Raw genomic sequence first — 23,459 nt, forward strand, 5'->3', positions numbered from 1 at the left:
AAAGAGTGTATCTGTTTAAGAGTGTACACTGGGGAGAATCTATTCAATATACTCATCGTTTTAATAATATTACAAGGAGACAGCTTCTTCAATTAGATCCATATTCCTATACTATTTGAAGAAACAGTTGGTGTTACTTTGTTCAAATAATACATGGACAAACCCTCGATGAGTCTTTGGACTCCCTGGAGGTGTCAGTAATAATGATATGTTTGTTGAAAACTGAATAAGTGTTTCTGTTGCTCTAAAAGTGCTCTTTGTAGGTAAATCTTAGAAGCTAATAAAGCGCCTTGCTAAGTGTTTCTTTAGGTAAGAAACACTTAGCAACACTTGTGAGACTGATATTTCTGTTGTAAGAAATGTCAGTCTCATACTGGAGATTAAACGTGGATAGGGATCACTCATCTCCACTTTAATCTCTTTTTTTATACATTTCTGTTTTACTGCGTTGTTATTTTATTTTATTTATTATGTTTTAAATTTCTTTATTATTTATTATTATTTTTTAAATCTGGAAGTTCCCATGGGTTCTGGGATATGATCACTTTACTCGTTCCTTACATTATTCGTTGATTTTCTGCGACCTTGTGGTGTATGTGTGATACACTTTTATAACCTTTTGTAATGTTGTAAACAAGGTTGTATTGGTAATACGACGGTTCCCATTTATCTGTTAAGATGCTAAACACAGGATGTTTAATGAGAGAAGGTGTAAAAATTTTCTTGCGTGTTCCGGTGAAGAGATTTCAGGTTTTTTCTAGGTGCTCCATGTGCCTATACAGGTATAAAAGGTTGGTCAGTATTAACCGAAACTTGAGTTTCATAATGAAAACATATTTTAGGAAGCGTAATTGAACAGTATAGTTACGGATTCATTTTTGAGAGAATCCAGTAATTAAAATAATGAGATGTGCAGGTACTTTACTCGTGTGCAAACCGAAGAGGTGTTTACATCATATAGTAGAAATTGTAAATGCCGGGAGCTTGGTGTCGATTTAGAGGATGAAGCCTTTTCAGATGAACAGAGGGCGTAAGAGAAACCTCAGTACGCTTAATCAGGTGTTTACTTTCCCATTACCTGGCTCAAATTAAAGATTTTAATTTGAATCCTAAATAACGACATTGAGAGTTGAAGTAAATAATATCCCCAACCCGAGAATTTTCATGAGACCAATCATTCAGTTGCATGCTATTATACATGAAAATTATGTTGTGCTCAACGTTAAAAAAAGATGTATGTGGTGGGGATTGCATTTTCCCCAAATACTGGTGGTGTATAGAAACGAACAAAAACAATTGTTTCACTCCTTATTTAAAAAAATTAATAAATTTTAGAAACACTGAAGAAAATAATAATAAAGATTATTAAATGCCAGCCTGGTTGGTCAAGTGCTACCATCTCCCCAACCAACATCTGAGACCACTTTAGAGGCCTGAAGTGGCTTGAAGAAGCTCACTGTTTGATCTCTAGAGCAGAGTTTTCTGGCTGTAAAATATACAAAAAATAAAATAATTAAAAAAAGATAAAATTCCATAGCGTACTTATGGTACTAATGTACTGTTTTACATCTTTTCATGTGTGAGAGACAAATATATATTATACATGAAAATTATGTTGTGCTGAACGTTAAAAAAAGATGTGGTGGGGATTGCATTTTCCCCAAATACTGCTGGTGTATAGAGTATAGAAACGAATAAAAACAATTGTTTCACTCCTTATTTAAAAAAAATTGATAAATTTTAGAAACACTAAAGAAAATAATGAAGATTATTAAATGCCAGCCTGGTTGGTCAAGTGCTACCATCTCCCCAACCAACATCCAAGACCACACACATCTGAGAGACAAATATATATATATATATATATATATATATATATGGGTATAATTTTATGATATTGATCATATCTCTTCTGAAAACCATCCACTGATGATGCACTCACAATATCCCCTGGCAGCTTATTCCATTCATTCGCTATGAAAAGAACCTTGACCTTGCATTCTTCCTTGCCACACTCTTATTCAGATTCCACAGATGATTGCCAGTTTTCTCTCTTGCGGCTCTGAGCTGCAAAATTTCCCCTTTATCTATACTGTAAGAACCCTTTATATACCATAGAAAGTTTTTTCACTTGGTTATAAATTAAATTAAACTTGCCAGGAAATCAAATTCCTGTCTAATTGTTTATCCATAAGCAAACAAAGTTTGCAAGTGAAGCCTCATTAGCCTTTATATGCCAGTATCCTAGTCATGAAGATGCTTGATGTGCAAACTTTCTTTGCATGCACTTGGATAAAAGAGTAAACAAGAATATAATTTCTTGCAAATTCAGATATGAAAAACTTTTCTTGGAGTCTGCTTCAGCCATAAGAAAATATCTGAACTTCAAATTTGGTTGCATGAAATTACCTCAAATCTGGCAAGCACTCACCTTAGAACTTTAGCCCAACATCTTACATACAGATAAATCGGCCTTCAGAGCATATGCAATTTATGGACAAAAAATGCTGCTGTTGGTGATGATGATGATGGGCAATAGATAGCATTGATGGTAGTAGTGTTGTAGTAGGAGAATTAAATGGTAGTGGAGAGGGTGAGATGTATTATGTGAAGTAGAGTAGAGTGCCCTCCACGATGAGTCCTTTGACTCCCTGGGGGCATCATGTAATAATAATATTAATTATTATATTCTTGTAATCTTTCTGACTTAGAGTTATTTGTTTTCTCTTTTATCTTCTTCCTTTTTTCAATTAGTTTTAACGCATTTCCTGTAATTCATTCTTTGTGTGACTTCCCACTTGCCACTCCTAAAATATCTTCTGCAGTTTTGTTGAAGACTTCTTTACACTTTTCCGAGTTGGCTTCAATCTTATTTTCCTCATCATTTTCATTTGATTCTTTCAAAACTGAGAATCTATTCTTCAGTTCTTGGTAAATTTCTCTTTTGTTTTCTTTTCCTTCAGTTTATCAATGTTATATTTAATTTTATTATTCTTTCTTAGTTTTGAATTTCTTGCTAGCTTTAATTTGACTACTGCAGTTAGCAGAAAATGGTCTGAAGCTACATCAGCTCCTCTTTTGACCCTTACATCTTGTAATGTCCTCTTGAAAGTATTACATAAAGCAATGTGATCAATCTGGTTTTTGTTTTTCCATTAATATGTTTTTCCATAGGAGGTTATTTCTTTAAATAACCTCCTATGATGTGGTTATTTAATTCACAGAAGGATGTAAAAAGTTCTCCATTTTCATTTTGTTCACCACTTTGTTTCCTATAGCATGTTCATCCTCCATCTTCTTTTTCCTGCTTTATTGTTCATTTCTCCCATCAAAATTAATAAGTTGTGTTTAGGAACTTTGTCACTTTTTTTTTTTTTTTGAGTTGATCATAGAATTGGGCTTTCTCCTTTTCTTCAGCATCATTTGTGGGTACATATGCTTGTACGATGTTCAATTTCATGAAACCTGGAGAAAAATCTAGCTTTAATTATTCGATTATTTACTGGATGCCATTCCATCAGACTTTTCATTGCTTTCTCACTTACAATCACTGCATGGAGATGATGATCATGTCTTTCATCATCTCCAGAATATAATATGCAGTATTTGTTGGTTGTTCTTATCTCACCAAAGCCTGTCCATCTTATTTCAGTAATTCCTAACATATCAATACTGTATTTACTAATTTTGTTGACTATCTGCCTTGTTTTTCCAATTTGATACATTGTGTGAATGCTCCATGTTCTGATTTTAAGTTTAATTTTAGAATTAGTAATTGACCTCATCCACAAGTGAGGTTCCGTATGGCTTTACTCCATCTGCATCATAGTAGTTGGCTCCTCTCCAAAGTCCTGTAAATAGTCATCTGTTGGGGAGCCACAGGTCATAACACTCTGTCCCAAGGGATTTCTTGCTTTACTCATGGTTTCTGTAATCAGGGATTTGAATCAAGAGCTTATGTGGATGGGTGATTAGCTCATCGCTCAACCTTCCTCTTTTACCTGGGCTTAGGACTGGTATAGGGACGAGCATAAGCTCCACCTATGGCAGAGTTTATCTAAATGCACGTTTATTTTTATTAAACCTCCTAAATTTATTGCAGGAGGTTTTTTGTATTCTGCACATAATACCTATTCTTCTTTTTCTTTTCAGTCATTTTCTGTCCACTGCTGGACGAAGGCCTCCTCCAGTTCTTTCCACCTTTCTCTGTTCTTGGCAATGGTTAAATAATTTTTCCCAATAAAATTTGACAGTTCATCACGCCATCTTCTTTTAGGACATCCTTGGCCTCGTTTCCCTTCTTTTGGAATCCAGTTCATTAGTATGGTGGTCCATCACTCAACTTCTCTTCTAAATAGGCCCATTTCCATAATATGCCTATTATACCTCATCTTAAATTCTCTTTATGTTGGGAGTTCACTATCAATCTGGCAACATGTTCATTTCACACACACCCATTCTCCATGCAATCAACTACTTCACTCTCTTGTTCACAACTCTTAAGCAGCTTATGTAGTCTGTCTCATTGATTCTTGCACTCTTTTGCACTAAATTAATTTCAGTGTGTTAATTTTATATATATTCTCCTTGTTTTTTCTAACTTTGCAAATCATTTGGACGATTTTGTTTCCTCTTTCTTAAATCGATGATGTTCTCCATCTGAACATTTAAAACAGAACCATCACTAGCCTGGTTGGCCAAATAATTAGTGTGTTTGCTCTCTAACCAACAGGCAGTGGGTTCAAATCCCGCTGTGGCCATGAACGTATGTCCATGTATTTCCAATATGAATGAAAATCCCATTGTGTCTGTGAATGTCTTTAGGCAGGAGATGAATTTCATCGCCTGTGTGAGTCTACTATCCCTGCTTAGCGGATGCTAGGAGTGACTTGAAAAGTTCCATGTTTGGAGTTGAGAGCAGGTTAACGTAAAAAAATTATTCAAAAAATACAAAAGAAAGAAAGAAAAAAAAACCACTCACGCTGTTAACGTACTGTATGTTTACAACCTTTTTGGAGTGGGAGACATACAAAAACTGATATAACATGATGCTAAACGACATGCCATTATTAAATCAGTTTCATGTAAGTTAACTGCCTGGTTGGCCGAGTGGTTAGCATATCAGCTCCATGCCCATGGCGGGTTCGAATCCCGCCATGGGCATAGATGTTTGTTTGTGAAAATACTAGTGGTGGAGGTTGGCGGTAGATGGCGTTGGTGTAGATAATGAAGGTAGTTGCAGCTGGTAGAGTGGTGGAGATGGAGAGTTGTAGAGCAAGTTGATGATTCTTTGGACTCCCTAGAGGTGTTATGTAATAATAATAATAATAATAATAAATGAATTTAAATCAGTTGTTTAAATTAATTTAAAATTCTTAAATTTACACCAGATATCTGTTGTTCATTCAGCCAACTAGGCTTGGTAGGCTGAGCAGATTAGATAATCTGAGTTTCTTAGATAATCTAAACTCTTGGTCGTTTAATTATTGATATTCTATAGTAGATTTACAACCTTTCTTGCATTCTGTTCTGTTTAATGCTTATACATAGACGTGTACCATGCCATTCAGTCTTTCAAAGCCAACTGAATAGGGTAGTTAATCCTGTAGTCTCCAATGTCTGTATATTGTGTGTGTGTTCTGGCATTTGCCTGTTTTACAGGATGAAAAACTCAAGTTTTTGGAAGGAAAAAACAAACAAACTCTGCCACCTCCATGTGAAACCATTTAAGTCACTTTCAGATGAAAAGCTCATCAACAAGTCAAGCTTTCAGTTACTTAAGAAAAGTGTGGATTTTTTTTTTTTTTTGTAATTGAAAACTTGTCTTGGTGATGACCCTTTTCTCACAGGCCTCTTTATTTGGTCTCATTTTAGTTGCTATTGTGAATTAGACATGCTGCACAATGTTTTAAGTTTTTTTCCTCACCTTGTTTTATCTATGATTTTGGATTTTTACACAGTTTATCATGGAAGCTGTACCTACAGAAACGAAAACTTATTTCACACTGCTTTAAATGTTAGTACTGGTCTGAGTCTTAGAAAAATGTATTTGTATTATATCTTTCCTGCTAAGAGCTATAGGTTCATTGAACTTGGTTTTATAATTAAGAAATAAAAGGGATTAGGGAAAGAAACCTGCTTTCAGACAAAAAGACTGATATGATGTTCTGTATTTAGTTACTACTTATGTTATACAGTATGATGCAAAAAAAAAAAAAAAAAAAAAAAACAATACTGAATAACTGCAATGGCTAGATTCGAACACCTTTCGTCGTGCGGTCAAGCGCCATAGAGTGTAAACGGCACTTCTACTGAGCTTAGGGACCACCAGATGGTGGCACTTACTAGCCACCTTCTTCACTGCGTGCCGATTAATTAATGATAGCCTTGGGCGAACTATCTCTGATTGGCTACCAGTGGAGATTTTGGGAACTCAGTCCCCAAAAGTTAGATAGGGCTAAAAAACAGCCTCGCCTACTACTCCCTATACAGGAACAAAAAGGTGTTAGCTGTTTTTTTTTTTTTTTTTTTTTTTTTTTTATATAACTGCACTGATATATGTTGTGGAGTAAATGGGTTTATTAACAAAGAAATATATGTTTACACATGATAATATGTACATCCCCAACTATTGGTGGAATCTTGGTTGCACGAAACATTAACAATGGTATTATTTTTATGGCTATTTAGCCTATTTTGTTTAGGATATCCTTTTTTATAATGTTATTGGCTTTTTACTCAAAGTTTAGGGCATTACTGATGTTTTACATAGAAAATTTTCTTCCTATATATGAAGAATATATAGGAAGAAAAATTCGGACATACCTTTATAGGATGATGCTGGCCGTCTTCATTTTCAGTGGCATTCCGGCGTATGGCAGTAAACATTCATCTGCTGTTTGAAGGATGGAAGTATGACTGAATAGAAGGAGGGGGGGGTTTGAAAATTATTGGTGAGGCAAGAGGTTGTGAACTTTTTTGAAAAACCCGGTTTTTTTTTCATCCCACAAATCGACAAGGTCATTCTGTAGATATACAGAAAAATGAAACAATGCTTAGAATATTAGAAATGATAGCTATAAAATGTGCCAAAAACTCAATAAACGCCCACTGGCCCTATATAATTTCCCAGATTTGGAAGCTCCATAACATAAAAATTAGGTCACGAATACAGATATATCAGAGATAGAAACACCAAGCCGGCAAGACATAGCCTCTACTTCCCCCCCATGAGCTCTGAAGATGATGCATTGTCGAAACTGCTCACACCCTGTTCTCCCACCCTTGATCTTATCCCATAATATCCTTCTCCTTCCCCAAAATTTCTATTTTCACCTCATCTCAAAGTATTCTCTGCCCACCTTTAATAATTTAAAAAAAAAAACTCTGGTTTTTCAAAAAAAGTTCACATACCTATCACCTCACCAATAATTTTCCAACCACCCTTCCTTTCAGTCATACTTCCATCCTTCAGATGAATGTTTATCGCCATACTCTGGGATGCCGCTGAAAATGAAGACAGCCAGCAACATCCTATAAAGGTATGTCTGAATTTTTCTTCCTATATATTCTTCATATATCTGTGTATATAAAACATCAGTAATGCCCTAAAATTTGAGTAAAAAGCCAATAACATTATAAAAAAAGGGGTACTCCTAAACAAAAATAGGCTAAATAGTCATAAAAATAATGTTTACTTAGAGGAGTAACATGGGAGTTTTCCCAGAAATAATACCTATATTAATAATCGTAGATTATGTGCTCAAAATGGGCACCTTGTCTTTCAAGACAGGTTTCATAGTGCTGAAGGTTCTCTGTCATCTTGGAGAAGGTTGGGACATCTGTTAGACATATCGTGTAATTTTATTCCTTAGTTCATTAAGATTTGAAGGAATGGGTATTCTTTCAGCATATCCCAAATGAAGGCATAAAGTGATGCAAGATCAGGAGAATGTGAAGGGAACTCTGTGAAACTTGAAATGAGTCTCCTGGGGGGGGGTGTTCTACTAAATAGGCTCTAGAACCATGCGATATTTGCCAGGTTGCTCCATCCTGTTGGAATACCTGTGCACAATATGGAATGTTTTTTGCATGACATCTATGCAAATCCTGGGTGAGCAGAACCAACACATTCTCAATGTAGTGTTTGCTATTCAAGGTCACAGTTACACAACTCTCTTCAATGAAGTAGGGTCCAATTATGCCATGGCCAGAAACTGTACACCATGCAGTGACCTTTTCACTGTGAAGAGGTTTCTCTTGGACAAATTCAGGTCTGGCGAAACCAAGAAACCAGGAGGTCCCTCTGTTTACATGACCGCTTAGATGGAAATGTCCTTCATTTTAGAACCAGACATGCAGCAAGAATGGATCTTCATAGACATTCAGCAGCACATGCACATAGTATTCCTGCCATGTAGCATAATCCATGGCTGTTTAACACTGACCCACCTGAATGACATATGAAAAGGCACCAGGCTCTTTAAGGATTCTCTGTAGTGACTGCCTCGGTATCCCAAGTTTTATTGCTGTTTATTGTTGATTGCATTTCGGAGACTGTAACACTTGTTTCAGCACACAGCGTGATTCTCATTTGTGTTAACAGTTTGTGGTCTCCCCAAATGCCCTTTGCATTGCAGCAGAACACTCCCAGTATGTTGGAACCTCTCAATTAAGGAAATGGTGATTCTATTCCTAGTGGCATGCTTACGAAAACAGTGACCAACTCCATATGAATGAAAATAAAGCTCAACAATACAACACCAATGTCAGCATCGTTGCTACAACTAAATGTAATTATTATTATTATTATTATTATTATGGGTATCTCCATGGAGTCAGTAGGCTCGTCGGGGGGAGACCCAAACTAGCAAAACAATATCTGTTATATCTCTTCTTGAATTCATTTACAGACGAAGAGCTCACAACTAAGTCAGGCAATGAATTCCACTCATTCACCACCCTCCAGCAAAAAGAAACTTGTTCTGACATCCTTGTTAACCACACTCTTCTTTAATTTCCAGGGATGACCTCTTGTTCTTCCATCACTATCAAACAGCTGAAACATTTCCCCTGCATCAATCCTATAAAAACCTTTCAATAATTTAAATGTTTCTATCATATTCCCTCTTCTCCACCTATCAACCAACCTCTGCAATTCACAAGCTCTCAATCTATCAATGTAGGGAGCATTTTTTACATCACTCACCAACTTGGTCACTTTTCTCTGAACCCTCTCCACAGCCTCCTCATCTCCAAGGAATCCAGGTGACCAGACCTGAGCACAGTAATCCAAATGTGGAAGTATCAATGCTTTATAAAGGGGAATAATAACCTCTTTATCTCTGGATGTCAGTGTGTTTCTCAACAACCAAGTAATCCTATGTGCAATCTTGGACACCTTAGCAATGTGTCCTCTGAACTTCATCTCCCTATCTACCAACACCCCTAAGTCCCTAGCCTCATCAATCTCTTGGAGTACTGTTCCATCAATGTAGAACACAGCTGGTAATCTTTTAATCCCAAAATGCATGACTTTACACTTTTCCACATTGAACTGACATCCATTATCTTTTGCCCATTCTACCAGCTTATTTAAATCATCCTGCAAACTTTCAACATCAGCTTGATTTTTTATTGCACTACTCAACTTTGCATCATCAGCAAACAACTGAATATCTCCCTGTAAGCCATTTCCTATATCATTTATATACAAATTAAACAACAATGGCCCAAGCACACTACTGGTCACCTGCCTCATCCTGGACTCGGCTCCACCATACACCACCTTCTGGTATCTCTCCCTGAGCCATTCTCCTATCCATATCACCAATTTAGTATCTATTCCCATCTGCTCCAATTTGCATAACAGTGTTCCATGGGGTATCCTGTCAAAAGCCTTAGCAATATCCAGAAGTACCACTGTGTAGCCAGTTCCTTTGTCCAACTCAGATGTCATTCTATTATGAAAAGTTAATAGATTGCTAAGGCAGGATCTACCTTTAACAAAACCATGTTGGCCTCTATAGAGTATCATATCCTGATGCACCCATTCTTGAGTTTGGGGCAGTTTCATGCATCCAAATTTGTTGAGGTTAGGAACGTTTTTTAGTGCTGCTGAAGATTCTTTGAATAATCTTTCGTATTTAAACTTGCTGCGATGGATAATTTTTGTTTTCTTCCAACGAATTTTATGGTGGGTATCTAAGGCATGGTCTGCCAGCCCAGAGCGGCTGTACTGGTGAACTAAACCACATCCTCAACACTTTCTTAGCCAATGGCTATAACCCCAAAAAAATCCAAAAAATACTAAAACCTGTAAACCACAACCCCCCTCCCCCCCCTCCACAATAAAGACTACACCAAGTCTATCACTATCCCCTACATCCAGGGCACCTCTGAAAAAATAACTAATATCCTCAAGAAATATGACCTTACTTCCTGTTACAGACCATATAAAAAGTTGGCATCCCTTATCCGCTCTACCAAAGACCAACCACTTCCCCTAGACCTACCTGGTGTATACCAGGTCCCTTGCAGCTGCAAATTGCCCTACTTTGGCCAAACAGGCAGAACAACAAATATCAGGATTTCAGAACACCAAGACTACATCCGGTTTCACCAGTACAGCCGCTCTGGGCTGGCAGACCATGCCTTAGATACCCACCATAAAATTCGTTGGAAGAAAACAAAAATAATCCATCGCAGCAAGTTTAAATACGAAAGATTATTCAAAGAATCTTCAGCAGCTCTAAAAAACGTTCCTAACCTCAACAAATTTGGGTGCATTAAACTGCCCCAAATTTGGGAGACTTTCATTATGAGAACTTCAGCCCAACTGCCAAGACTACCAAATTAGCCCGCAAGAGGGCACCATTGGGACTTTAGGAACAAAATTAGTTTCTTACTTTCTTCCTCATTTGCTTTGTTAGTTCCTTAGTGCACATACCATATCTTTATGTTCCTGAAGATGGCAATGTGACATTGCCGAAATATAGAAGTGATTCATTAAAGTTATCTTTAATTAATTTACTTTGTATGCGTTGTTAATTCCGTAAATAAATTACCAGTTAATGTGCATATAGTCGAACGGCATATCTCATAGCTTGTGTACTGAAAGGGATGTCGAAGTTCAGTACTTTTTTTCATTTTCAGTTAGTTTTTTTTTTTTTTTTTTTTTTGTGCCATACTGTATATTCAAACAAATATAATGTTTCTAATGCATGCAAAAATCTTATGTTTCATATCTTGAATTTTTTTAAAATTGTTTTTACAGGTCTAGTCATGTTTTTAGAAATGCTGATCAAAATAGAGGCTATGAGAACATATCATATAACTTGAATAAATTATTTTGGATTTCTCGATCGTTTAGTTCAGGTAAGGAAGATGTAAAAAATCATAGTGTTCCATTCAGTGCCATAACTAGGTGGTGGTACACAGACATGGCCCAGGACGAAGGGAGCCTGAAATGGGATATTAAAAAAATAATCTGTATTATATTTTCATTTTCACATTTTAAGTTTTGCCGTCGTGGGCCAATTCCATAACGTTTTTGTTTTGGTTAAAGTTAAAAATTAACTGATCTATTTATATTGTATTTGTTTTTTTATTATTTTTTTTCCAAAAATAAGGGGGGGGGGTCAAAAATAAAATCTTGCAAAGGGGCCCATGAAAGCTAGTTATGGCACTGGTTTCATTGATGTGAGTTCTATATTGCATTTTCTTTTATATATTTTAAACCTGGAAACTTTTTTTTTTAAATCTAGAGTACATTGGTTTATCAAGCTCTTCGCTAAGTGATGTCTAATATTAGCACTATATGCTCAAAGTCCTGCCAACATTCCCATTCCATTGATATAGTCATCTTTGTGTGTGTGTGTGTGTGTACATACACAGCTTATCTCCAAAAACCTCCCTCAAAATGCTTGACTGTAACCAGAGGAGAGAGCTTTTCACTTAGTGGATTTCTCTCTCTCTCAGTGTCTCCAGTCATTTTTCCATGATGTTTTCTTTCTACGTTATTTTTTTCTATAGGTATTTCCTGGATGCTGCTCTGGCCACCATCATTTCTCCACTTTCCTCTAATCATGTATGAACATGGATAGCTGCTTTTCAGCATTAATTAACAATTCAGCTTCAAACTTACTGAACATCTTCCTTCATTTCACATACCTTTGGAACAGTCTTCCCCACACAGTTTTCCACAATGGATACAACCCCTAACTCTTCATGAAACATAGTAACAGATTCTTTTCTTTTCTCTGATCACTTGCCTACACACAGCACTGTTATGTTATAGATCTTCAGACATCTTGCATATGAGGAATAATATTATTATTATTATTATTACTATTATTACGGGCAACTCCAGGGAGTCATTAGACTCATCGAGGGAGGCCATAAATCATATTCATCACAACTATTTGACATTCATACAGTATCTATCATACCTCGCCTTAAACTCATTCACTGTCACAGCATCCACCACAGACTCAGGGAGCGCATTCCACTCATTCACTACTCTAAAAGTAAAGAACCCAGCTCTAACACCTTTACTAACCACACTTTTGCCCAGTTTCCATGGATGTCCCCTAGTCCTCCCACAACCAGCCCTGTTCTCAAAAATATCTTCTGAATTAATTTTATAGAAACCCTTTAGTAATTTGAATGTCTCAATCATATCTCCCCTCCTCCGCCTATCAACCAATTTTTGCAATCCACAAATCCTCAACCTGTTCTCATATGGTTCATTCCACAGACCTGCTATCATCTTGGTCACTCGCCTCTGGATCCTCTCCACCTCCTCCCCATCAAGAAGAAACCTAGGTGACCAAATCTGAGCACAGTAGTCTAGATGGGGTCTTATCAAGGCTCGATAGAGAGGAACAATAACCTGCTTGTCTCTGCTTGTCAACGTATTCTTCAGCAACCAAGTGATTTGATGAGCTGTTTTGGTCACTTTTGCAATGTGTCCCCTAAATTTCAATTCCTTATCTACCAACACTCCTAAATCTCGTGCCTCATCAATTTCCTGGAGCAGGGTTCCACCAATGCAGTAAACTGCCGCCAATCTTTTCACCCCAAAATGCATAACCTTACATTTTGCCACATTAAACTGACATCCATTCTCCTTAGCCCAGACCTCCAATCTATCCAAATCATCCTGCAAAATTCTGACGTCATCTGCATTCACTATTGCCCTACCCAACTTCGCATCATCCGCAAACAAATGAACTGTTCCTCTCAGATCATTTCCTATATCATTTATGAACAAATTAAACAGCAGTGGTCCAAGAACAGATCCTTGTGGCACACCACTAGTCACAGGCCGTCTTGTGGACTCTACTCCCGAGTAAACCACTCTCTGATATCTCTCCGTCAACCACCCTCCTATCCATCTCACCAACCCTATGTCCATTCCCATATGCTGCAATTTACTGATTAGAATTCCATGTGGAATCCTGTCAAAGGCCTTGGCAAGGTCCAGTAGAATCACCGTAAACCCATTACCCTTATCCAGTTCAGCCGTCACTGTGTTATAATACGTGAGCAAGTTACTGAGGCATGACCTACCCTTCACAAAACCATGCTGTCCCCGATACAGTATCCCATTTTCTTCTATCCAATCTTGTATTTTCCTCTTGACTATTTTCTCTAAGACCTTGACAATGATTCCTGATATGCTAATCGGTCGGTAATTTACAACAGCAGTCTTGGAACCACCTTTATGCAGTGGAACTATTTTCCCCTCATTCCACCCGCTCGGGACTAACCCAGACCCGAGACTCAAATTAAACAAAATGGTCAAGGGTACTGACAATTCTTTAGCTGCTTCTCGTACAACACGAGCTGGTATACCATCCAATCCCACAGATGTATTGACATTAAGGTTATGCAATAGACTACTCACCTCCATTTCATTAACCACAATTCCCGTATAATCTACTGGTTTTTTCGTTTCTGCAATGTCACCACTTGGATGATATACTTTTGCAAAGTGCTCACTCAGTAACTCAACTATCTCAACTGATTCAGTTACCTCCCTACCATCGGCATTCTTTAAATCAATCTGCCATGTACATTTTTCCTTTTACTTGCTACATATCTAAAAAACTGTTTAGGATTCTCTTTAGCCTGCATGGCCAATGTTCTTTCGTAATCCTTTTTTGCTTTTCTTACCACACTCGTCACCCTTCTGGCCTGCGCTTTATACCGTTCATGTGCCTGCCGGTCACCCTTCTCCTTAAATTCCCTCCATAGTTGTTTCTTTTTTTGCAACTCAAGCTTAATGGTGTTATTCACCCATTTAACCCCTACTTGATTTATTATTCGGACTCTAGGTATACAGTCAGCCATTGCTTCATGCAAGCACTTCTTAACTACCTCCCATGCACTATCAACTTCTAGTCCTTGCAGTTGTACATGCCATGGCACTGAACCCATCAAACTCCTAAGCTTGTCATACTTTCCAGCCCGATAATTCCACATGTACCCTGTCTTAATTGAAAATTCTACACCTTTAGCCACCTCCCAGTTGTTGATAAAAAAAAAAAAACATTCTCAAATGAAGAAGAGGAATAACAGAGTATGCTATCATCAGCAAAATTATGGATAAATTTGATGTTAATGAGAGAAAGTTTTGTATAGGAGGAAGAATGTGTATATGAAAGTATAATGCCCTGGAGTATTTCCAGTGAGGAAACAGTCTACCATAATGTATGATGAATGACTAGAGAAGAAATGGCATTCACTCACAAAGGGCAGGAGTGGGATCATAAGATGGTAACTTGGTTAAAAAGAGATTGCTGTTAAGAGGTCTTTTGTGAAGTAATAGTGGAGAATCCATATTGGTGATCATTGATTAATTGGGGGCCTCCAGGTTGTGAAGTAGTTAGCCATTAATGACTTTCTCCATTACATTGGTGTACTGAGGTGAGGGCAGTGGACACTAGTTTGATGGCTGATTTTTTTTTCTCTCTTTCCTAAAGAAAAGAAGCATGATGCTGAGGTCAGCCATATGTTCAACTGATGTTAGTGTGGTACCATCTGAATGTGAAAAAGATGGAGACATGGAAGGACTGAAGTTGTGCTAAATTCAGTATTCTTAATGAGGAACCAGAAAGTTCAACTTCCTTTTTTTTTTTTTAAATAGATGTTGCAGTTGTAGTGTAACCAAAGTGTACAGATGTGGGTTTTTGATTTGAGATTTAAGGTATGACAAATTTTTATCTTGAACTTGTTTGATAGGGTCAGGGATTTTGTGTGGAGTGGAAATGAAGACAGGGATTTCAGATATTCCACTGCATATTTGAAATAATTCTTACCTTCATTCCCACTTTCTGAAATAAAAGAGACATATAAATCCTGATGGCCATTCCATTTGGCATTGTGGTAGTGCCAAAGGAAACGCTGAGATTGGCTTGGGAAAGATCAAGTGTGAATTAAGTAATTACGTATCCTAAGAATTGAATGCCTAATGTAATGTATAAAATAATTGAAATGTCACAAGTATGTGTTAGCAGTGAATGATAATCTACTTCAGTATGAATAATCAGATAGTGTGAATTGATCTAATTTGTTCACATCAGGTGAATTTATGAATTAATGTGTATGGCTGCATAATCACAAATAGCCATATTGCTTGTAATGATTTAATGTTAGTCTATAAGTATTTTAGTTTAGTATTTGAATTGTACCATGTTTAGAAACTTAATAAAACTTTTGTTCAATGATAAAAGAGTTGTCTGATGTTGCTAATCCAATGCACCGCTTAAAATCATCGTACCTAATCACGCTGGAAATTTAATGTTGATTAAAGAGATTAAGAGTCACGACTGCAATAATATTTAAATACTAAGAGATACATTCGAGATTGACTTTCTCCCTATTTATGACAACATAAATGGTGCAGTTGATAACCACTTGAAAATATTGTTTAATTTTTTTATTTAAGTTGAGAATCGAGTTAAGTGTCATGACTGCAAAATGAGACTGCAATAGTTACACTTTCAGATGTATTTGAGTTCTTTCTCCTTGTTTATGTATGTAATATCCTAAACTAAATATCCCAAAAGGTGCAGTATAAATACAAATATTAGGGGTACTACGGGGAGCAATAACTTAGATATTGGTATAAGTTTTGGTTAAATCTCGGGCATAGAAGTTAGAAGAATATAGATAAAAGGAATTTGTAAGATTAGAGTAGAAATCGTAAATTGGGACACAACAGTGGTGAGTGTAATCATCGACGAATTAAGAGAGAGTGGTGAAGGCAGGAGATGAAAGCACAAGAAAATCTCAAACCAGAACAGATCATATATATATATAGAGAGAGAGAAAGAGAGAGAGAGGGGGGGGGGATTCGATAGTTAGTAATCTGTCATAGAATGTCAAATCTGACAAAAGTTAAGCTGAACTGTAGGTGTTGAAAAGATGCCATTTGAAGTTCAGTAAGGAATAACAGATCAGGTTTAGTTGTATGCAAGTAGTGTGCAAATCATTGTTATTTTTTTGATATAATTTTATTATTTTTGGCAATATTTTATGGGAGATTTGTTAAACTGCAGTGTCATGTTATTTATCATGTTATTATTAATGGTTGGTAATGTCGGAAACATACAGAGGCAGGGGTGAAGTGGATGAAGGGTGCCCAGATTTGATTCAAAGCATTGCTTTGATATCTGTGCAATTAGCCTAGTGGCTGTGCGCTTCGCAACCATATGACTGGGGAAGGAGTGTCCCAGGTTCGATTTCTGTCGAAGACGTGAGGAATTTGAGGATCTTCCTCAGCCATAGCCAAGTTAGCCGGTGTTAGGCGTGGGAGGTAGGGTTTTTTCCACCAGTTTATCTGGCGTTTTTCATCCCACCAGCAGGCAAACTGGCCCCATGAACACACACGGATCTACAGCCATAAATACTTAACCCTCCATGAGGGGGCTCAACTTGCCCCAATAGGGATAGGGGAGAAAAAGGGAGGAAACTCCATATGAATAAATAAATAAATTGCTTTGATAGTGACCTCTCCTGTATGCTGTTATACCTTGACTCTTTCCAGATATAATCTTGCAGGGTAAGTAACAGGATTATTTACCAACTGGTGAGGAATCCTGCTGATGTGTCACCATTATGTTTGGTCCTTTGTATTATCTATAGTAAATGCCTGTACAATTGCTTTATCCTCAAGTGGAAGAGCTGCTGACTCCCTAGTTAATTATGATATGTTAGCCAGTATAGTCCAAACTGTACTGTATGTATGAAGAGAGGGGACAGAAATCAGAAACCTTACTCTGGAGATTAGACACATTTTAATATCCACTTCCTACCACCAGTTAGCAGAGCAGTAGTGTTTCAGCAAGTTAATAACAATTGTCCTTTAGAGATCTTATAAAATATATTTATAGCAGTTATAAATATATAAGCCACCTTATATTTATAAAATATAAAGGTGGCAGTTTATTGCAAAATTGAAGTAAATAATATACTGTATTTGCCGGTGTATAAGATGCACTTTTTTTCTTTGAAAATAGGTCTGAAAAACAGGGTGCGTCTTATATGCCGATACTCAGTTTTTTATTACTTTCATTTCTGGAAATTTTCTCTGTTCCGAGTTATGCGATTTCTTTCTTGCTTCCTTGCAGTGTGTGAGAGCATTCCAGTTATGTAGAGTTCAGTGGATGCGCATGCGCTGTCATCAACGATCACAGCTGTTAAACAACAGATCTGCCATTAAATTTTCTCTAAATTTCTTGGCAAATTATGGCTGAAAAACATCGGCATTGCTACAGTATTGCATACAAGCTACGTGTGATTGTGTATGCTAAAGAACATGGGCTGCAGAGAGGCATTTCGGGCCACCCAAAGAAAAACTGCTTAAAGGAGTGTTTGTACATGTTCACGCAAAAGGCTGGATAGATAAAATTTGGTCTAGGTGCCCTGGTGGACTGTTGAAGAAACCTGCCCTGCTAGTATGGGATCAGTTTCATTCTCACAGAACAGAAGATGTTAAAAATAAACTCAAGGAATTGAAAACTTCGGTTAGCTGTAATTCCAGGAGGTCTAACTAGTCAGCTTCAACCTTTAGATGTCTGTATTAATATAAACCATTTAAGGGATTTATGAAGGAGAAGTGGAACAGCTGAATGCAGTCTTCACATTTTGAGGTTATGCCATCAGGAAGAGGGAAGAGAGCTAGCATTTTGCAAGTTTGTGAGTGGATCAAAGCTTCATGGGATGCTGTGAAAACTGAGACAGTGGTTAAATCATTTAAAAAGTGTGGCATTAGTAATGCACTGGATGGTACAGAGGACAATTTGTTGTATGAGGACTCAGATTCTGATTTAGAAGGGGGTTTCAAGTATCTCTTCATTTAGTTCTGGAGATGAATTTCTGGGTTTTGACGAAGAAGATTAAAAGCTGGGTACTCTTTCCTAGTTAGATTAGGTATTTGTTGAAAGTAGACCTACTTATTACTTTATATTTGAAATACTGTCAATTCATTATAATATTTAATAAATATTTCCGATATTTCGGCAACGTCATGTTGCCATTTTCAAAAAAAACTTACAAAAAAAGGGACTACAGCACAGTAACTGAGAATGAAGAGATGAAGCTATTATTCTCCTAAAAGTCCTGATGGTGCCCTCTAGGCATTCTTGGCCGTTGGGCTGAAGGTCTGCTGATGTAAGTCTCCCAAATTTGGGGCAGTCACATACAACCAAATTTGTTGAGGTTTGGAGAGTTTCTTAGGGCTGAAGCTGATTCCATAAATAGTCTTTCAAATTTGTATTTGCTACAGTGTATTACTGTAGCTTTCTTCCACCGTATTCTGTGGTGTGTATCCAGAGCATGGTCTGCAAGACCAGAATGGCTGTACTTGTGAAAACGGATGTAGTCCTTGTGTTCAGAAATTCTGATATTCGCTGTCCTGCCTGTTTGGCCAAAGTAAGACAGTTTACAACTGCAAGGGACCTGGTATACACCAGGTTGATCTAGGGGAAGTGGTTGGTCTTTGGTGGAGTGGATAAGGGATGCCAATTTTCTGTAAGGCCTGTAACAGGAGGTTAGGTCATGTTTTTTTAAAATTTTTTGTAATTATTTCCGAGGTGCCTCGGATGTTGGGAATGGCGATGGATTTAGAGTAATCCTTGTTGTGGAAGGGGAGGGGGGGGGCTGTGGTTTGTAGGTTTTAATATTTTTTGGATTTTTTTGGGGGAGTAGCCATTGGCTGAGAAAATGTTGAGGATGTGATTTATTTCAGTGTTTAGGGCCATGTCATTAGAACAGATTAGTTTAGCCCTGTTGTATAGTGTTTTCACCACTCCATATTGTTGTGAGGGGGGGAATTGTTGGTGAATGTATCTGCCTGTATGGGTGAGTTTTCTATAAACTGAGAAAACCAAGTCACACTAGTCACCCACCATCAGGCTGGTGGGTGACTAGTGTGTCTAGGAAAGGGAGGCTGTTGTTCTCCTCTTTTTCCAGGGTGAACTTGATTCTGGGGTGTTGGTTGTTTAAGTGTGTTAAGAAGGAGAGGAGTGTTTCAGAGCCATGTGGCCAAATAGCGAACACCATCAACGTAGCGAAGCCATATGGTTGGTTTTTGTGGGGCAGAGGCTAAGGCTTTTTCTTCAAAGGTCTCCATAAAGAAATTGGCCAAGGGTGGGGAGAGTGGTGAACCCATGGCTGTCCCCTCTATTTGTTTGTAGAATTTTCCCTGCCAAACGAAATAGCCTGAGTTCATTGTGAACTGAAATAGGGCTGAGATATCGGGAGAAAATTTAGCTTGGATTAGCTCTAAAGTTTCCTTGAGTAGGACATTTGTGAATAAGGAGGAGATGTCAAAGCTGACCATTATGTCAGTATGTTGGAGTGTAAGGTTTTCTATGCTGGCTTTGAAGTGGGCTGAGTTTTTTATGTGTGATGGTGTGTTGCCAGTATAGCGTGTGAGCTCTTTGGCCAAATGTTTAGCTAATTTGTATGTGGGGGAATCAATGCCATCCACTATGGGATATAATGGCACATTTTCTTTATGTATTTTTGGGAGTCTGTAAATACAGGGGGGGGGGATATAGAGTTAAATGGCTTTAATCTGTTGGTAACTTCTACAGGCCAAGAAGTGACTTTCTTAAGGAGCCTGTGAAGTTTTCTAATTTGTGAGTTGGTGGGATTGTATTCGATAGGGAGGTAAGTAGCCCGATCTAATAGAAGAGCATTAAGCTTACCTGTGTAGTTCTTTTGGTTAAGTACCACAGTTGCATTTCCCTTATCCGCTTTGGTGATAACTAATTCTTTATTATTCCTCATTTCCTTAGAGCTTTATATTCCTTGTTGGATATGTTGGTTTTTGGTGGTCTTACTTTGGAGAGGACACAAGCTACATCCAGTCTTACACTGTTGGTGATTTGATGTGGAAGGTGGCGGATTCCCCGTTTGATCCGGATCATAATATCCTCACTAGGTATTTTTCTGGGAGCAATGGCGAAGTTGTGGCCACGTGAAAGCGCGTTGAGTACTTCAGGGTGACTGAAAATATATTCTTCTTGTTTTGTTTCATGAAGAATATTGTCTATTATCGATAAAATTATACGGTTTCGTATAATTCAAAATTACTTAAAAATAAAATCTGTTATAATCCCAATAATGTTCTAAAATAAAAACTATAACAAATGTTATGTCTTTAATTGTAATGTCCAAATATTTAAAGAGACGGAGTAAACACAATAAGCACTAAGAACACTCTACTACTGGCATAAACTGCATATTCTTCTGATGTCTTTCTGGCAGAAGATATAGCAGCCATGCAATGTAGTGTTCTGGTCTTAGGTTAATTTCTCCTTTTTAAATTTTAAAAGTAAGAATTCAATTAAAAATTACCTTTTGTACAGTGGAGAGTAAAATAAACAATTTGTCCAGTGTTTTTTCTGGTGGTGACCCTGGTACTGAAGAAGTTCAGCAAGTAATAAATGAAAGAAAAATGGCACCATACATCCTAAAAAAGAAAAAAAAAATACCAAAATAACAGTGGAACTGTGTAATGGACAGTGCCGCATTACGCTAATAGCTCACATCTCACTATGACGTGCATATGCTTGCGCATGTAACAAATACTAGCAATATGAAACTATGGTAAACACAGTGCTGCTAGTGTCCTTCGCCCTCCTAAGATGGATATTTATTATTTTTTATACAAAATTAGAGAAATGTATGGGATTGTTGATGATAAAATTAAATATTACAAGCAAATATAAATAAATTAATAAATATATTTATATATCAAGAAAAATTGGGAGTGCTGCAGTTCCGCAGTGCCTATGCACGAGCTGCCGCTGATGGTAAGGCAGGTAAAATCAGATTATGAGAAGAATCTATTAAGGCCAAAGAGTTCTTTCATTATGTGGCAAGTAACAGGAAGAATTACTATGGAAGATTAACCTTAATGAGTGATGATGGCCATGAGTAACTCAACTCTTTTATCCACAGAAGTGGATAAAAGAGTTGAGTTACTGAGTGACCACTTTGCAAGGGTATATCATCCTAGTGAAGTTACTGCTTTAACCTATGTGACAGACACTAACATGGGAACAGAGGAATTGGAGGTTCTTAGGATATTGCAGAATCTCAATGTAAATACAGCTGTGGGATTAGATGAGATATCAACTATAGGGTTTTGCAAGAATGTGCAAGGGCAGTGCCTTTTACTAGGTTCATTAATTCTAGTCTCAGGAAAGAGGGCAAAATAATTCCCTTGCATCAGGGAGGTTCTAAGAATGCAGTAGCAAATTATAGACCAATCAGTATTTCAGGCATGGAAAAGTACTAGAAAAATTGGTCAAAAAGAGAATTCAAGAATGGGTAGATAAAAATGTGATACTGTATGAGGATCATGGCTTCGTGAAGGGTCAGTCATGTTTTAGTAATTTACTAACTTTTTTATAATAGTAACAGCTGAGTTGGAAAAAGAAATGGCTACAGGATGATTTTGCTAGATTTTACAAAGTCATTTCACAGAATACACATGGAACTCTGTTACTCAAGTTAGAACAAACGAGGATGGATAAGAGGCTGGCTGCAAGACTGATATCAAAAAGTGGTATATGGAGGGGCAGAATTGTGGTGAAAACAGGTTATTAGTAGTGTGCTGCAACATTCAGTGCTGGGACCATTGCTGTTTAATTTGTACACGAACAATATATGAAATAACCTGAAAGGAAATATTTAGTTGTTTGCTGATGATGTGAAATTAGGTAGAGTGATAGTTAATCAAAGCGATGTGGAGAGATTGCAGGATGATTTAAATACACTGTTTGTGTTGGCAAAAGGCAATGTGTGTCAGTTTAATATCGAGAAATGTAAACTTATACATTGTGGTATAAATAGATTACAAGGCGTGTATCACATTGATGGCACTGTACTCCAGGAAATAGATGAATGCAGAGATTTAGGGGTAGTTCAAGTTTAGAGGACATATTGCTAACTTTGCCAAGGTAACCCATTAGATTACTTGGGTATTGAAGAGCACATTAATAAGTAGAAATAAGGAAGTTGTTATTCTTCTTGATACACCCACATCTGGATTACTGTGGTCAAGTCTGGTCCCCTGGGTTTCTTGGGGATGAAGAAGTTTTGGAGAGGATTCAGAGGTGAGTGACCAAGATGGTGAGTGGCCTGTGGAATGTTACCTATGAGGATAGATACAAGGGAAATGTTTCAGCACTTGGCTAGAGGCTTAATAGTTATAACAAGTTATAACCAGGTTAATAGTTATAACAATTGGTCAGTAACTTTAGCATGTCATGTAGATTGTAGTACAGCTTGTTTCTTTGTATATATGTGCATATGCCAGGTGATGACCTTCATGTGAAGGTTAAAACGTCGAGTGTCTATTTTGGTTTATATTAAACTAAACTTTTTTTTGAGGGGGGGGGATGCTTAAGGGTCAAAGCTATATAACTGGGGGGAAGGTGAGGATTGGACTAATGTCCAATCCTCATCTTCTCGTTGTGCACCCTGTTAGGTATCTACCTGGATACTGAACGAATGAGGATGGGCTGGAAATTTGGGATTTAGCCAACAAAATTGTATTCTTATTGACTTAAACCAAAGTTTATAAGTTTGGCATATGCTTGGGTTAAAAAGCTGGAAGCAATAGTCCAACCATGGGAATGAGGCATAGAAGTTGCAGAGGCTGTCCCATCTGGCACTGTTATAATGCCAAACTATTCTTGTATGGGAATGGCCGTGTAAGCGTTGTTGCATTGAGGAGAAGATGAGCAGTAGATTCACGTTCCAAGAATGTTCTATGTTAGAGCCTTCCCAAGAAATCTGTAGCTTCCTGTTGGCTTCCTTATTGTTAACGTGGAAAAGGCCAGTCTAGGTTTTCAAAGGGGTTTGGTTTTAATTGATAACTACTATAATATGTGGTTAGACTATTTAAGGCAAGTGATAGAGTAATTTCAATGGAC

General features: G+C 37.4%; 1 protein-coding gene across 3 annotated transcripts in view; it reads left to right on the forward strand.

Moving 5' to 3' along the window:
• The first annotated feature begins 574 nt into the window (after window positions 1-574).
• The window catches only part of muc (dihydrolipoamide S-acetyltransferase muc), a 277,556-nt gene continuing 254,671 nt past the window's right edge, over window positions 575-23,459 (forward strand). Inside the window, exons 1-2 of one of the 3 annotated variants that reach the window (XM_090392923.1) lie at window positions 575-791; window positions 11,276-11,376. In XM_090392923.1, the coding sequence (XP_090249049.1) occupies window positions 679-791; window positions 11,276-11,376 (214 nt within the window). In that variant the 5' untranslated portion in view covers window positions 575-678. Of the gene's footprint in view, window positions 792-923; window positions 1,060-11,275; window positions 11,377-23,459 lie in introns of those variants that run through there. The other 2 variants (XM_090392924.1, XM_090392925.1) reach the window with 2 other exon arrangements.

The sequence above is a fragment of the Typopeltis vanoorti genome, chromosome 5, assembly GCF_054136105.1.
Source record: "Typopeltis vanoorti isolate ZY-2024b chromosome 5, IOZ_Tvanoo_1.0, whole genome shotgun sequence".
Lineage (NCBI taxonomy): Eukaryota > Metazoa > Arthropoda > Arachnida > Uropygi > Thelyphonidae > Typopeltis > Typopeltis vanoorti.